The 15,702-nt window shown below is 53.6% G+C and overlaps 1 protein-coding gene across 6 annotated transcripts in view; it reads right to left on the bottom strand.

Moving 5' to 3' along the window:
• DAAM2 (dishevelled associated activator of morphogenesis 2) overlaps positions 1–15,702 on the bottom strand; it is a 131,172-nt gene that overhangs the window by 47,591 nt on the left and 67,879 nt on the right. For 5 of the 6 annotated variants that reach the window (XR_013999076.1, XM_081141033.1, XM_081141029.1 and 2 more), the window contains exons 4-14: positions 14,964–15,038; positions 14,460–14,554; positions 11,180–11,513; positions 9,639–9,749; positions 8,326–8,429; positions 7,205–7,271; positions 6,042–6,159; positions 4,117–4,255; positions 1,425–1,483; positions 1,110–1,294; positions 274–570 (exon numbers count right to left, since the gene is read on the bottom strand). Coding sequence is in view for 5 of the 6 variants with exons in the window: in XM_081141033.1 (XP_080997159.1) it covers positions 274–570; positions 1,110–1,294; positions 1,425–1,483; positions 4,117–4,255; positions 6,042–6,159; positions 7,205–7,271; positions 8,326–8,429; positions 9,639–9,749; positions 11,180–11,513; positions 14,460–14,554; positions 14,964–15,038 (1,584 nt within the window). In the remaining variant the exon portion in view is untranslated. The remainder of the gene's footprint in view (positions 1–273; positions 571–1,109; positions 1,295–1,424; positions 1,484–4,116; positions 4,256–6,041; positions 6,160–7,204; positions 7,272–8,325; positions 8,430–9,638; positions 9,750–11,179; positions 11,514–14,459; positions 14,555–14,963; positions 15,039–15,702) is intronic. The other variant, XM_081141031.1, reaches the window with a different exon arrangement.

Raw genomic sequence — 15,702 nt, 5'->3', positions numbered from 1 at the left:
ACGTTACCCCACTAACCGTCAGCACACACAGAGTCCTTTCTCAGGTGGCTTGGGCCATGCAGGCATTACCACATGCCAAGCCATCTGCTCCCAGGGTAGATGCTCTTCCCAGGGGACAGTGAGCTACCTGTCATCGGCAAACCCATCTTCTGCATTCACTGTGTCTACCTTACACCCACCAAAGAAAGAACCAGGAGACAGGTCTGCAAACAACGGGGCTGACCGCCCCCGGCTGTAGGAGAACCGATGCACTGTCCTCTCCTTGCTACTCACCTCATTCAGCTTGACCCAGTTGAAGGACTTCAGCGGGTGGGAAGGTTGGGGCACACACTTCTTCCTGAGCGAGACATCACTGCTGGGGAAGGGGTCTGGAGGGAGGGGCAGGCCCATGCTGAAGCAAGGTGGGGCGCCAGGGGGAATGGGAGGCCCGCCAGGTGGAAGGGGTGGTGGCGGTGGGGGGCAGCAGGCGAATGGTAAAGGGGGTGCAGGTGGAGGCAGGTCACTGGTTGTCATCGAGGAAGACAAGGTAAGTGGGCCCCCAGGCGGAGGTGGGGAAGATACAGATCCTGTCTGTGGGGAGACAGGAAAAATCCAAAGAACAAAGCCATCAGCTACGACACCTTCCAGGTCCCCACGAGTGCTCCTTTCCTTACTCCCATTCTCCGTCTACACTAGACCCCTGACCCTGCTCTCACCTCCCGCATACGCTGAGCCCCCACTTTCTCTCTCTGTATCCAAAACATCCCCCCCCCACACACACACACGTGTCAAACATCAACACACAGACACTGAACAGTGTCACATTCCTCACAGTGCAACAGCAGGGTTGACACAGAGTGTGTAGGCCACCACCTACACTAGGGCATCCAGCTGGGGGGGAGCCAAGAGCCCACCTGCACTCTGCTTCCAAGCTGTGCTTCCTGGGCCAGCGCCACCCAGAGGAAACAGCATTATTTTTTCTAAGTGACACAGAGGTGCCACCCTTACAGCCTCAGGGGTCCCCTCTCTCTTCTCCCTCATCCTGGGGTCTCTCCCCATGCCTGCTCTCCCCACCATATCCTGAAGGCCTCGGCCCATCTGTGTGAAAGGAGAGGAGAGCGCCCACGTACTGAGATTTCGCTGAGTTGGGCTACCAGCTCAGCCACTTGTCCCCGAGCCTGGCGCAGCTCCTGGGACTCTCGGGCCAGCTTGTCCTTCATCTTGTTGAGTGTCCGCATCATCGCTTCCTTCTCCAACGTCTTTGTCTCACACTCGCGCTCCTTCCTCTCCAGCTTGCTCACCAGCTCCGTGTGCTCTGGATGGGGTGAAGCAGGAGGGGACACGGAGAGAGAGCGCGTGATCTGGGCGCGTCCCCCAGAGGAGGTGGGTCCCGGCGGGCGGGGAGGGGGCTGGGGACACGCGGCGGGTTCGGACAGCACACTCACCTTTCCGGAACTTCTCGGCCTGGTCTCGCCACTGCTTCACTTCATTCTCATTGATGAGCCTGGTGGGGAGGAGGGGGGCCTGTTGAAGGTTGGCTCCCAACCTCCCAGATGACACGCAATCCTCCTGCTCCCCAGACCCGTGCCCTGATCCCCATCTCTCTGGCCACGCTGAGGAGGACAGGACTTTGACTCTCCAGATGTCCTTCCAGGTCCCCATCCCTGCCCAGTTCTCACTGTGTGTCTCTCTCCATGGGCTGTGAAAGCTAAAAGGACCCTATGTGGCCTATAATCCAACCCCTTTGTGAAACAGTTGAAGCTCCTGAGACAAGAGCTGGAGACAACAGCTAAGCAATGGTAGAACTAGGCCCAAATCTCAGGCTTCCCTTAACTGTAATGGTTTGTACCCCTTTGTAAAAATAGGTTTTTACACTGACAGAGGTCAACGTATTGGTCCTACCACGGTGCAGGCTTCCAAAGAGTGGGAGAGATCGCCCACTGCCACAGCACGGAATGAGTATGTTGAAGGCGAAGAGGGGAGGTGTCTAAATCATAAAAAGTCCTCACTCACATCAACTCTTGTAACCAGGGTTAAAAGTAAGCTTTTACTTAGACACCAAGGTATGAGAGAGGGGAAACCCCAAGGTGCCATCCCAGTAAGTCTGAAAATGTGGAAGAGTTAGATCCATGACTCTTGACCTCTCAACCAGACCAAGGCTATAAAGACGGGACAGTGTGGATGGGGAAATAATTGTGCAGAGATTTCTTTGGAGAGGGCCACTGCCATTGTCCCGGAGCTGCCACCTGCTTCACTGCCATCCGGGGAAATGGCTTCTCTGGGCCTCTCAGAGACTTCTGACCCATGTTCATCGACACCGGGCAGGAGGCACGGCGGACTGGGGTCTGACTCGGGGCCGGGGGGGAACAGAGAGTGGAGCATTAAGCAGAGAGCACCGCTGAGCTGGGGCCCACTGGCGCGCCTACAGTTTGCTGCATGGGGACCGTGTGAGGGTTTCTCGTGGGCCAGATGTACGCACTGTGGAGGAACTAAGCTGAAGCGATTTTAAGTCCTGTCCGAGAAGTCCCCCTAGGAGAAATGGACACTTCAACAGTGTCATCTGTGTGTCGCGTTGCCAGTGAATGAGGAGCTGCGGGAAGGGATGGTACCAGCCAGCCCTGGGAAGAAGGAAAGGACCACCTTGCGCGATCAGAGACTTGCAGCGAGGGGCCCAGCCGGGAGCCTCTGGAGAGCCCAGGATGCATTTCATGGCTTCACCCCCGAGCCACGTCCAGGGAGCAGCAAGCTGTTCACTAAGTTACCTGATCAACAGGCCTTCCCCTCTCTCCGGGCCCACCTGCCTCTGCTGGGAGTCGGAAAGCGGGCAGCCAGTGGGGGGGACACGAGGGGTCAGAAGGGAAATAGAACAAAGGGGCCAGCAGCACTCACACACACGCGTGCGCGCGCGCGCGCGCACACACACACACACACACACACCCCACACACCCCACCCCCCACCCCCCACCCCCCCTGCGCACTGCAGCTTCCTGGCCCCAGTTCAGAGAGGAGAGAGATTCAAGGCTCGATCACAGCCAGACTGGTCATTTACATCTAGGACTGGATCTTCCAGTTGCAGACCTGAGACTATGCTGGCAGCTTAAAGTGATCTTAGGACTCCACTGCCCAAGAAGCAGCAAAACTTCCCTGCACATGAGGAGTTTTCATCCTCAGACAGTGGAAAAGCATCCCTGCTAAATAGTGCCAGGAATTAGTAGAAAATTAAGCTACATTTTGATCTTTCCTAGTTGCACCCGTCCAACATACCAGACAGGATTTCCACTACATCAACCCTATTTGCACAAATGAAGACAGTAGCTGAGTGTTTTAAAATCGTTTTCTGCTTGGCTTTGAAAGGCAATACAATGAATCACTGACAGCCAACTTATCTCCTTAGGGCAACTGGCTCAGACTTATACTGAAGGACAAGCAAAACTTTAAAATTAAAACTCAGTGTGTGCACATAAGGTCTGAATATTAATGATGTGACTTGGAGCTTGGCTCTCTGTGTTTCTCTGCACCCAGGGTCAGTCAGAAGACCCCAGGCTGTGGCATTCTTGTCCCACAGCCTCATGGCTAAATGGTCATGCTCTGTACCAGCAGTGGGCAAACCTTCTCCAAATGGACAGTAGAAATTTTAGGTTTTATATGCTATGTACAGTCTTTGTTGCATATTTTTGTGTCTGTTTTTAACAACTCTTTGAAATGTAAAACCCCTTAGCCCGTGGACCACACAAACACAAGCTGGGGAGCCACCCCCCGGCCATGGTTTGCTGGTTCCTCCACTATCCATTCTGCGTAATGGGCCCTTCAGAGTTCACTAGCCCCCTATAAACCTGTGCTGTCCAACATGGTGGTCACTGGCCATATGTCATATGGCTATTTGACTGAAAGGAAATACATTGTAAAATTCAGTTCCTCGGTCACACCAGCCACGTCAGTGTTTGGCAGCCACATGTGGACAGTGTGGCCGTGGACACTTGCATTATCTCAGAGATCTTTTGGACAGTGTTGCTCATGGCCCATCTGGAGGTGTCTGGGGTGAAGGGGTGAAAGAGGGAGCTGAGCTGTCACAGGTGAGACACCAAATAGGAGAGAGATGGGAAGGAGGAAGGCAGGTGAGGGCTGGCCACTGCTCACATGTTGACGATGTTCTTGACGTTGAAGTTTTCCAAGGGAGCCAGGTCAGGGTCCACGCCCCTCTCGTCCTGAAGGACTATCTGCTGCAGGATGCGGTCCAGGAGCTGCCACTGCTGCAGGTAGCCACCGTTCCGCTTGTCTGAGGGACACAGACAGCATGTCTTCACTGAGCCCGGGAGCCCCCTGGAGCCTCACCCTAGAGACACTGCCTGGGCCCAGGCTGGTGAGACAGGCCCTTCCCCTCCCTTGGCAAGCTCCCGGGCTGATGGGGGAGGGGATGCAGTTGCTGATGATGGAGAATCTCAAATCCAGTCATTTCTTTATCTGTGACTGACCCTCTGTGTCAACCCTTTCGACATATTTCTCTGTTCCCTGAAACTCTTCCCGGCTGCCTTTCTTCCCTGTGGGTACTCGAGCATCCTGTGCCCTGGAAATGAAATTGCTTTTCACAGTATCTTAAAAAAAGCACTTTTCAGAAAGCAAATCTGCTCCAAAATATTACGTGCTGAATAACAAAGTCTCCAGGGACTTTTTTTTTAAAAAGAACAGGTTTGGGGATTATCTATGCTATTGTTCTACAGAGAAAGATGAATGGAAACTAATTACAGGTGTGCACAGAGAGGGCGTTAGCTGGGTTGGAGAATGATCTCACAGGGTCCCACTGTCATCCCCCCTAATCATAGTCTGGCTGGGCATAGACTTTTCCCACGATAGCCACAAGCTTCTCTTCATTGGTTCTTGACCCCCAATACTTCATCTCTCCTGACCACCAACCAGCATGATCCTGACCTTGAAGTCAAACCATTAATGCCTACAAGGTGGAAGGTCATGTCTGCGAAGCCCCACTGTGAAGCAGACACACCCAGACACATTGCCCAGGGACCACCAAGCCCAGGGGCTGTGGGACAGAAGTCAGCTTTCCCAGGAACTTCCCGTGTCTTCCATGAAAACCTCTGAACTGACTTCTGGAGAACTGAGAGCTTCCTGGTCCCAGCCACTGGGTCTGTTTTCTTTCCCCTACTCTAGTGACACGGGCATTGCAAGGTGGCATCATGCTCCATTCACCTTTCACCCAGGAAAACAGGGTGCTGTCAGGACACTGGCTGCCAGAAGGAGAACATGTTTCATCCAGAGCCCTGCCCGCAAAGAAACAAAACTTCCTTCCCATGTAAAGACTGGCTCAGCCTCATCCAATGAAAGTGGATGTCACTGCAAGGTTCAGAGACACTGTGCTAAAGGACCTCCCCTCACACCTGGCCCACAGCTGGCACACAGTAAACTGTCATTGTTACAATCACCACCATCACCACCACTAAAGAGAGTCTGTCTAGGTTGACCACGATTTTCCAAATATTCTACTTTGTGAAGAGCTTAAATACCAAATGGTACAACTTTAAATTGCACTATTGAAATTGGTCATTAGTAATTCTGTGTAATTCATGCACTCACTGTGCACACCTGGATCTTAAGAGCTTAGCATCTGCTCCCCTGGATGCTGACATTTGCAGAGGCAAAGGTGTTAGGGTGGGAGCCAGCAAGGACTAGCTGGAGGAATTGATTAAAAAAAAATTCCTGCTACTCTCCCAAACACAGACCTTCTTTTTGGAACTCCCCGAGAGGCTGACCATTCCCTCATCGAGCTGACAGCCAGAGTTGTTCGATTTCACAGTGATCAAGCTACTGCTTGTTGGACTGGGATGCTGGCCTTGCTCAGGGCCAAGTCCCAGCAACTCCCCAAGGTGACAGTGGAAGTCATGGCCTCAAGGAGGGAGGGAGGAGCAGGGCCTGAGTCCTGGCCTGGCCTCCCAGGGGCATGTGCAGAGGGAGACTTGGGGAGATTCACCAGCCCAGGAGGTCTCGACACCTCGTCTCAGGTTGCCCGGGCCTGGACTCGGGCGCTGAAGCAGCAGGTTCGGGCTACTCACAGGGCATCTGCAGGCAGTGGTGCAGCACCGACAGCAGGCAGGGGTAGGCCTCCGTGTGCTTCAGCTTCCGGTGGATCAGCTCAAACATCTGGGAAGCACTCTTGGTGTCGATGTGGACCTGGGGAGTGGAGGGAGCAGTGACTGGGGGGGGGGGGGGGCGGAGGAAGAAGACAGGAGAGGAGACCCTGCCTCCATCCGCTGAGCCACCCCCCAGGAGAGCCCACCTGCCCCTGCCTCTGGCCCAGGCTTAAGAAGGGAGGAGAGTGTGCCAATTATATAAACCAGGTTCTCTCAACCTCGGCACTACTGGCATCTTGGACCAGAACGTTTTTGTTGTAGGGGCTGCCCTGTTCATTGTGGGGTGTTTGGCAGCCTCCCTGGCCTCTGCCTATCAGATGCCAGTGGCATCCTCCTCACACTAGTTGTGACCACTTAAAAATGTCTCAAGACACTGTAAATGCACCGCGGGCAGGGGGTGGGGGCAGCTGAATTGCCCCTGGTTGAGAGCTACTGACTCAAACCAAGGGAAGGAAGCAGGGACTTGGATGGGTCAAGAAGCACGTGGCTCAAGGTGCACAGCCTGGGCTCAGACCCCAGACCTGCTCTCTGGTTGTGTGTCAACAGGCAAGCAGGGTGGCACCAGCTCTCTAACCTACTTCCATGTCTATAAATCCAGGGAGTGGTGCTTGGTGACCGAAGTGCCACCCAAAAGCAGGTTTCTACTTGGGTGGGGATTTTATGGTACAAAATTTAGGCAGCAGAGTTGTGTATTTCCAGGATTGTTGAGGCTAAAATGGAAATACGGTTTTGTTAACTGAGCATGATCTGGTTAGTGATGGGGAGAGGTGACTCAGGAATTGCTGGAAGGCAGGGAAAGTAGTCCAGGAGTGGCATTTGAGACTACTCATGTGTAAGAAAGAATGCTCTCTTTTCTTTGGGGTTGTGACCCCCTAGTGGGTAAATACTCTACCAGGTAAGACCCGCCAGGTGAGGCCCACAGGAGCCAACGTACTGCTGGGCCTCCAGGAACAGGATCTGGCCATGGGGGGCCCCACCAGGGAACTCAACCAATGCTAGACCAGCCACAGCACAGGATCGGAAGAAGTGGCTGTGGGGCCACCTGGGACCCCACCGCAGTCACCTCTCCCTGGCAGGTTCCTCACCATGTCAAACCTCCTGGCTAGCTCCAGGTCATCCTCATTCCGGACCATCTCAAAAAAGTCTAAATGCCTAGATAGGGTGGGAGATAGACAGCACAGACATTAGCATCAGGACACCCTTGACTGAGGGTTACAGCCCCTTCAAGCACCCACCAGCTAAACCTGAAAGCTTCGTTCAGGGAAGGCCAACACCAAACCAAAAACCCCAACTGTCTGTAGGCAACACCCTGCTCTATAGACTCCCATGCCTTCCCTCAGGGAGGCCAGCCCAGGGCACTACTGACATTGGGGTTGGACTATCCTTGGTTATGGGAGGCTGACCTGTCAGTTGCAGGAGGTTCAGCAGCATCTTTGACCTCCACCCACTAGATGCCAATAGCAGCCCCCTCCTTGAATTGTGATAACCAAAAATGTCTCTAGGCATTGCCAAATGTTCTGGGGATGGGGGGACGTGTAAAGTTGCTCCCAATCAATCAGGGATTCGTGTTCTACATATACCTTCCCAGTGTTCTCACCCTGCCCCCATGTCAGCCCTCAAGGTCAACCTCTCTCCTTTTCTACCCCATTCACTCCCCCACTCCACCCCAAAAGGACCCTTAAGACTCAGTGTGATAAAATAGCCGGTACCAATGGGACAGAACCAGAGGGGTTGCTGGTAACACACGGGAATGTAACTGGGCCCTTGGTCAACAAGGGTCTTTATGGCCTGTCTTGAGTGGGGCATTTCTGTTGAGCAGGAGTGCAATGTAGGACATTCAGCATTCCTGGTCCCTAATGACCAATACCAGGCAGTCTGAAAACCAAACAGCACCCCCACATGGTTCCAAATGCCCCCCAGGGGGAAGTACTGCCATGGTTGAGGACTACAGGGTCCACCTGTCTATAACATCAGACACAAGACAGCAGGTCAGCAAAGAGGACAGGCAGGGACATAGGTAAGACACGGGACAAGGCGGTGGGAGCAATGCCCCCGCACACACAGCTGCTTCTGCATCGCTGTTGGGTATAGCAGGTGGTCTCCAGCGGGAAGAACGGGAAGGGCAGCCTCCATGAAGGTCACGACCATTACCACCAAGGCACTGTCCCCACAGGTCTGCCACGGGGATGGGTGGCTGGGGCCTTACTTGTCCAGGATGGCATTCTCATGCTGCCGGAGCTTGTCGATCACAGGCTGTATCCCCAGCATCAGGAACTCGTACCGCAGATGTAGGCGGAACTCCAGGTTATCCTGGGGGGTCAGCAAGCGAGGACCAAACTCACTGGCTGGCCCGATTTCCGCAAGAGTCCCCAGTGGACCCTCACTGGGCCACCACAGTCATCGCCCCACCACATCTGCAGCCAACTCAGCTGGAACTGCTTCAAGTCCCAGAGTCCCAAGAAAGGGTGGCAGAGATGGCCTTTGATGTTGGAAATTTACTCCCTTTAGCTCTCCTGTCTCATCCCCCGAGTCTCCTAGCTTTTGGCATCAAAGAGCAGTGTTGTAGAGTAATACGGAGCACACGCTTTGGAATCAGGCAGATCTTGGTTCAAATCCCTGTTCTGCCACTTTTACTCGTTTTGTGACTTTGGGAAAGCCTTAGTTTCCTCATCTGTAAAATGGGCATGGTATCGCCTATAGAAATGATGTTAGGAAAAATTACCTGATGGGTTATGGTTACCAACTAGTCAGAATCGATGTCAGCCACAAACAGCTAGTACTGACAAAGGTGTCGTCAGCATCTTAGGGACAGATTACTCCCCCCAATCTACCTCAGCTAACCACCTCACTCAGGTCATCACTCAGGATTGGATGAAAAAAATAAGCACACCGGCAGAAAAGAGGGAGAAGTAGAGATTATTAAGCTGACCTCGACTAGGGCATCCGATTACCTTAGAATGTGGGGAGTTCATCTGCTCTTCAAATTCTTCTTTAATTATTGCTATTTTTATGGTCTAAGGATCCCATTTTGACCCCAAAAGAAAGAAAAAGCCACACCTCCTAACCCCTATCTCTTCAGGGCCCTGGTGCCCTTTTCTAGAAGGTGCTAGAAGAGCATGACTAACCAACCCAGAAACCAGTCCAGCAGCAGGTCTTTAGAAAGCTCTAGAAAGAAGGGTCAACCCTTTTCCTCCTCCCATAATCATCCCACCACCCTAAGCCATCATCAGCCAGCCAAGATCAGGATTTGTCCACGACGCACGTAATGCACGAGGCCACCTATGCGGGAAACTCCCCAGGAGCCCCTCGTGACAGCGAGGTCCGTGACACGCCATTCTGTCCTAGCCCAAGGAAAGGAGGCAAGAGGTGACAGAGATGACCGAAGACGACGGCAGCAGTAGCGGCCGCCCAACCAGAGGCCGTGGCCCTTCCCCCCGCTGCTTCCCGGGGAGACACTCCCACACGCTAGCCCAGGTCCAGAAAGTCAGGGTCGGCAAGGGCAAGGCCAAGGTCCCTCACCTCTCCAGCGCCAGCATTGAGGACCGCGTTGATAAAGGACATGATGGCTGTCTTCAGATTCACCTCGTCCCGGTACCGGCCCAAACTTCGGTCCAGCTCGTTCAGCAGGGTCTGGACGGTAAAGGCGGGACAGGAAGGGAGGGGAGGGCTCAGGATCCTAAAGGTCCAGCCCCCGCGCCTTTGCTCCTGCCGTTCCAGCTACCCAGGATGCCCATCCGTCCTCTCTACCCCATCGATCCCACCGATCTGGGGCCTTCGCCACAGTTCCAAGCAGCATCCTTTCCCTCTCCACACCTCAGTCCCAGTCCTATCTCACTTCCTGCCCCTCAGCCTCGGGGCTTGGTCTGTTTTGTTGGGCAGTGTTGAAAAACTGCTTCGGCACCTTACAGCTCCTGCACAGCATGGACACTGCCTTTGATCCCTTTTGTATCTTCTGCAAAGGGTCAGGGGCCACCTTTTGCACAGAGTAGGTGCTTAAAAAATGTTTGATGACGGAATAAACAAAGCCTATCCTGCTAGACAAACCACAGAGATTGTAATGCCAGTTCACATCTATGGAGACTTACTCTGCGCCAAGACACCAGACTGTCTACCTCGCTGGCACTTTTCTGGGGTGAGCCAGGGAGAAGAAAAGTGAACAGCCTGGCCCGAGCTCCCAGGACTGTTCCTGGTGTCCCTGTAGTGGGCACTGGCCCAGCATAGGACCTAAAATCTGGAGCCGAACAACTGCATTCAATTCAATGATTAATTGAGTCTCTATAATGAGCTGGGTGCTGAGGTCAGAGAGGTAGAGCCACAAAAATGAAACAAACCAGTATTCCAGCCTCAGGGAGCTCTTGTTCTAGCAAGAAGTCTACTTTCCCAGCGAAACCCATCCCTCCCCAGGCCCCTCTGGGCCCTGACCCTCCCCAGGCCCCCCCGGGCCCCGTCCCTCCCCAGGCCCCTCTGGGCCCCATCCCTCCCCAGGCCCCTCCAGGGCCCCTCCCTCTCCAGGCCCCTCCAGGCCTCTGCCGCAGCCGCCCGAGGGCCCCATCCCTCCCCAGGCCCCTCCAGGCCCCATCCGTCTCCAGGCCCCTCCGGGCCCCGTCCCTCCCCAGCCCCCCCCCCCTGGGCCGCATCCCTCCCCAGGCCCCTCCAGGCCCCATCCATCTCCAAGCCCCTCCGGGCCCCGTCCCTCCCCAGGCCCCCCGGGCCGCATCCCTCCCCAGGCCCCTCCAGGCCCCATACGTCTCCAGGCCCCTCCGGGCCCCGTCCCTCCCCAGGCCCCCCGGGCCGCATCCCTCCCCAGGCCCCTCCAGGCCCCATCCGTCTCCAGGCCCCTCCGGGCCCCGTCCCTCCCCAGGCCCCCCGGGCCGCATCCCTCCCCAGGCCCCCCCAGGCCCCATCCGTCTCCAGGCCCCTCCGGGCCCCGTCCCTCCCCAGGCCCCCCCGGGCCCCATCCCTCCCCAGGCCCCTCCGGGCCCCGTCCCTCCCCAGGCCCCCCCGGGCCCCATCCCTCCCCAGGCCCCCGGGCCCCTGCCCCAGCGCCCACGGGCCCTCACCTGGAAGCGTGTGCGCTCGGCCGCGTACACCTGGTAGTGCAGCATGGCCTGCAGCACCTTCTTGTGGCCGCCGGGCACGAGGCACACGGCGCCCAGGATCTCCAGCACGGCCACCTTGGTCTTGCTGTTCTCGGTGCGCAGGCTCTGCGCGATGGTGCTGATGGCCTCGGGCTGCGCCAGCACGTGCGCCCGGCCCTGCGAGTTGTTCATCAGGGCCTTGATGCAGCCGATGAGCGAGGTGTGGATGCGGCTCTCGCAGGTGGCGTGGTCCATGCTCCGGAGGAAGTTCAGCAGGCAGCTCAGGCCGTCCAGCTCGATGAAGCGCGTCACGAACCTGCGGGGCCAGAGCCGTTAGCGGAGCGCGCATCCCACGCTTGCACGCCATGCCGTGTAACTATTTGCAGAGAGTTACCCTAGTATCTGTGCTCCACTGCCCCCCACCTATAGTAACCACTTGGCTCATTTATAACGTGTGTCTGAAGCACTGACCTCCCATCATCCTCATGGGGGCCTGGCATCTTAAATACTGTTCATTTGCATGTCATTGACTGTCAGGTGCTGTGCATGGGAAGGTGATGATCCTGATCATTATTGCAATAATTATTAAGGCTGTTCAACCTGAAGACTCATCTCCAGGGAGGGCGGGAATGAAAGAGAATTACAGCCAGACAACAAGGAGGACTTCTCCACCACGTGTGGGGGAGCGTGCATCGGAGTCGCTGAGTCAAAGGCCTAAGTCTCCTGAAGGTACTCTTAAGAGAAAACAGCTGAGTCACCTTGAATGCTAGCAGAAAACAGAAACAACAATTTAGTTCAGGAGTTCTCAATCTGGGGTCTGTGTTCCCTTAAAGGATCCATGGCTAGCATTCACGGCTCCATGAAATTGGATGGAAAAATAAAATTATACAGGCATACCTCGCTTTATTGCACTTGCTTTGCTGTGCTTCAGATCTTGCAGATTACAACTTGCTGAAGGCGCAGATGATGGTTAGCATTTTTTTAGCAATACAGTATTTTTAAGGTGCATACACTGTTTTCTAGACACAATGCTAATGCACACTTAGACTACAGCAGAGTGTAAACATAACTTGTATGTCGGTGGGAAACCAAAACATTCCTGTGACTTGCTTTCCTGTGATATCTGCTTTGTGGGGGAGGTCTGGAACCAAACCTGCACTATTTCTGAGGCGTGCATGTACTTATATTTTTGGTAACCTTTCACTGAAATTTAGCATTTCCTTCAATGATAAATGTAGGCAATAAGTGACAGTGGTACTAGCAGAAACTGCAACTCTGTCACCCAAAAAATGTCACAGCAATTTTCATATCAAATTACAGTTGTTGCAGGTGTCTCAAAATATCATTTACACTCATCATCAGTTCATAATTATGGTGGCTGCTAGTTCTTGCTTTTTAAGGCACAGTTATTACTATCTAGCAAATTTTTAATATTTGGAAACTGTATTTCACTTTAATTGGCTCATTTTTTTAATCCTATCTAATTTTATCTATTTTATTTTACTATTTGAAAAAATTCTGAAAGCAGTCAAGACGTTTCATTTGGGTGCTCAAGTCCTCTGTGGCATACACACACACTCTCTCTTGCTTGCACACACACACACACACACACACACACACAGTAAAACCCTTGATTTAATCAGACAAATAATTAATGATCTGAGGAACATCATAAATGAAACTGAGGGAACCACTCCATATAATTAATACATTTGGTCCCAAGTGCATTTGTGTGTATTTCTATATTATACGAATATGCCTCGAAAGGCAAAATTTACTCTCAAATTAAGTTGTTAAAATAGGTATTATTTACATTATTATATGCTTTCTATTCCACAAAATTTTCACCATGACTATGGGTAACTTTTGTCATCAAAGGAAAGAAAAAATAAATTGAAGCAGGAGACAGACCTGGCAACCTCCCCTCATCCCCTTTACATCCTGATCCCTCATCCTTCCTGCACCCCTCCCTTCCCATAGCAGACCCTCACCCCAACCTGAGAGACAAACGGCGATTAGGGTGCTCCACTCTCCTTGAGGCTCTGTTTCCAGGCTTCTGGGTTGACAGCTCAGCCCCGACCACACACACACACACACACACACACACACACACACACACACACACAGGCCAGTGTGCTGGTAACTGTTAAAGACTGGCTCTCTAAAGAAAAAAAGTCCTGATTGTAGTGCTTGCCAATTTCCATGGTATAAATACTCCCAGCAGAGCCGATCTCAAGGCATCAATGTGACCTCATAGAATGTGGAACTGGGAGGAGATGCAGCATTTACAGATTCCCGCCATGCCTACACAGCAGGTGTAAACTCAAGAGCATAAGTAATAGTGAAGATTCTACCTAACAGTAAAATGGAGTCATATCACTAGGTAATTAGGGAGTGATAAGTTTCGAGTATTCATTACCTTTGTTTTTGACATAATTAATTTAATCGTAAATTTATATTAAGTCATATTTTAATCATAACTATGTATAACAACCAGTTCGCAAAACTGCTGAAAATGTAACGCTTGGGTCTCACGAGCTGCTATGAGCCAGTTCCCAGACGTGAGAACCTGTGGCTCTTATCCCCTCGCACTATGTGGCCTAGGGAGAGTGGGGTTTCTTCTCCAGCCTTTGATGTACCCGCCCCCCCTTTCCTTTCTTTTAAAGATGTCTTCGTTGATTTCAGAGCAAGGAAAGGAAAGGGCGAGAGAGAAATATAAATGGTGAGAGAGTCATTGATCGGCTGCCTCCTGCATGTCCTCTGCTGGGGATCGAGCCTGCAACCCGGGCATGTGCCCTAATCGGGAATCGAACCCCAACTGCCTGGATCCTAGGTCACTGCTCAACTGCTGAGCCACACCGGCCGGGCTCCCTGCCTTTCTTTTCCGCTCCCGCTCCGGTGGGGAAATCTCGCCCTTGGACACCACACCTCCCCTCGCGGCTGGAGTGTCCCTCGCCCGGACTCGGGGGCCCCCAGAGCTCTTTCCCGCACGCCTTGAGCACAAGGCTCCCTTCCCTCCTGTTCCACCCGCCGAGAAAACCAGCGCCTGTCCTCAGCCTCTCCTCCCACAGCTCTCCCGGAGGGGAGGCCGAGGCTTATTCCACTTTCCCGTGCTCCTCTCCCCTCCCCGCAGCACGTCCCCCCAGGGAATGCTGGGCAGCCGAGTGGCCCGGGGGACCCGGCGGGACCAGCACTGCAGGAAGCCCAGGGAGCCCCGGGGCAGAGGCAGGCGGGGAAGTGAGGGGGAGAGGCGGCCAGTCACCTCATGGGCTGCGTCCGCAGGGCCGTCTTCAGGGCCTCCACAACTTGGTTCCTCAGCTCCGTCTCCTCCTCATCAAACGCGTACAGACTCTGCATCTGCGGTGGGTGGAGAGGGCGGGGGTCAGGCCTGCTGCGGGCTCCCGGCCCCTGCGCCCCAGCCAGGTGCGGGGGTCACCCTGGCCGCGGGGAGGCTGAGGCCTCAGGGACGGGTGGCTAGGCAGACGGTCAGTCTCTGAGAAGACTCGGGTCCTGGCCCCGGACTTGACATTCCTCATCTGTAAAATGGGGAGAATGACTGGCCCAGCCCACGCCCCAAGCTCACGTGGTAAATAAGTGGCTGAAGAGTCGGGAGACTCTAAAGCCACACGGGGAAGGGAGGGACCATGATAGCATCATGGGACCTGATCCCCAATGTGGGGGGAGGTACAGGGGAAGATGGCAGAGGCTCGCTCTCCCTCGCAGCCTCTGGAGGGGCCACCAGGGCAGGAGAGGAGCGGCCACTCACCGCAGCCATGGAGTTGATGCGGTCAATGTAATAGTCAGGCCAGCTGGTTGCCATCTTGTTGGGGTCCTCCTGCTCCTGCAACGAGAAGAACTGTATGGGGCAACCTGCGAGGCACGCCCATGGCCTGGGGTCCTGGGCTGCAGTCCACGGACAGAGGCATTTCCCAGCCCCCCACATGGGGTGACATCAAGGAAATGACACGATCTCCCAGGCTTCTCTTTCTTCCATGGTAAAATGTGGCTAATGAACACTGAATCTCATGACCAGCTAGAGACGTGGGCAGAAACCATGCAGGTATAATACACGTTCAAAGAGCAAGGTGTACAATTTAAAATAAAGTCATTTTTCCCCTATTATATTTGTTCTGACTCTATTTAACAAAATGTAATTTTATGTCTGTTGAATCTAATAAAAATTTGTGGTATTTTATATATCTGGGTTGTTTTTTCCAAATTTTATTTTTCTGATATCAATCTCATTGTATTTCACAAAATTACTTGGTTTGTGATGGTTTGGAAATTTCAAAACTTGGTCTTTCTCCCAGATAGTTTGAGAAGCACGGATATAAAGCATTTGGTGCAGTTCCTGGCACATAGTAGGTGCTCAATAAATAATAACTTTATGAAAAGAGGGAAAGATAAACTCCCAAGACCCTGGGTTTTGGAAAGACCCAGGAGGAGTCTGTGCAGCTGAGACGCAGAGCCCAGATCAGAGGGCCTCTGGCCCAACTGTCAGGTCC

The sequence above is a fragment of the Miniopterus schreibersii genome (genome assembly GCF_964146895.1).
Source record: "Miniopterus schreibersii genome assembly, chromosome: 6".
NCBI lineage: Eukaryota > Metazoa > Chordata > Mammalia > Chiroptera > Miniopteridae > Miniopterus > Miniopterus schreibersii.
This window is presented reverse-complemented; position numbering and strand designations above follow the sequence as displayed.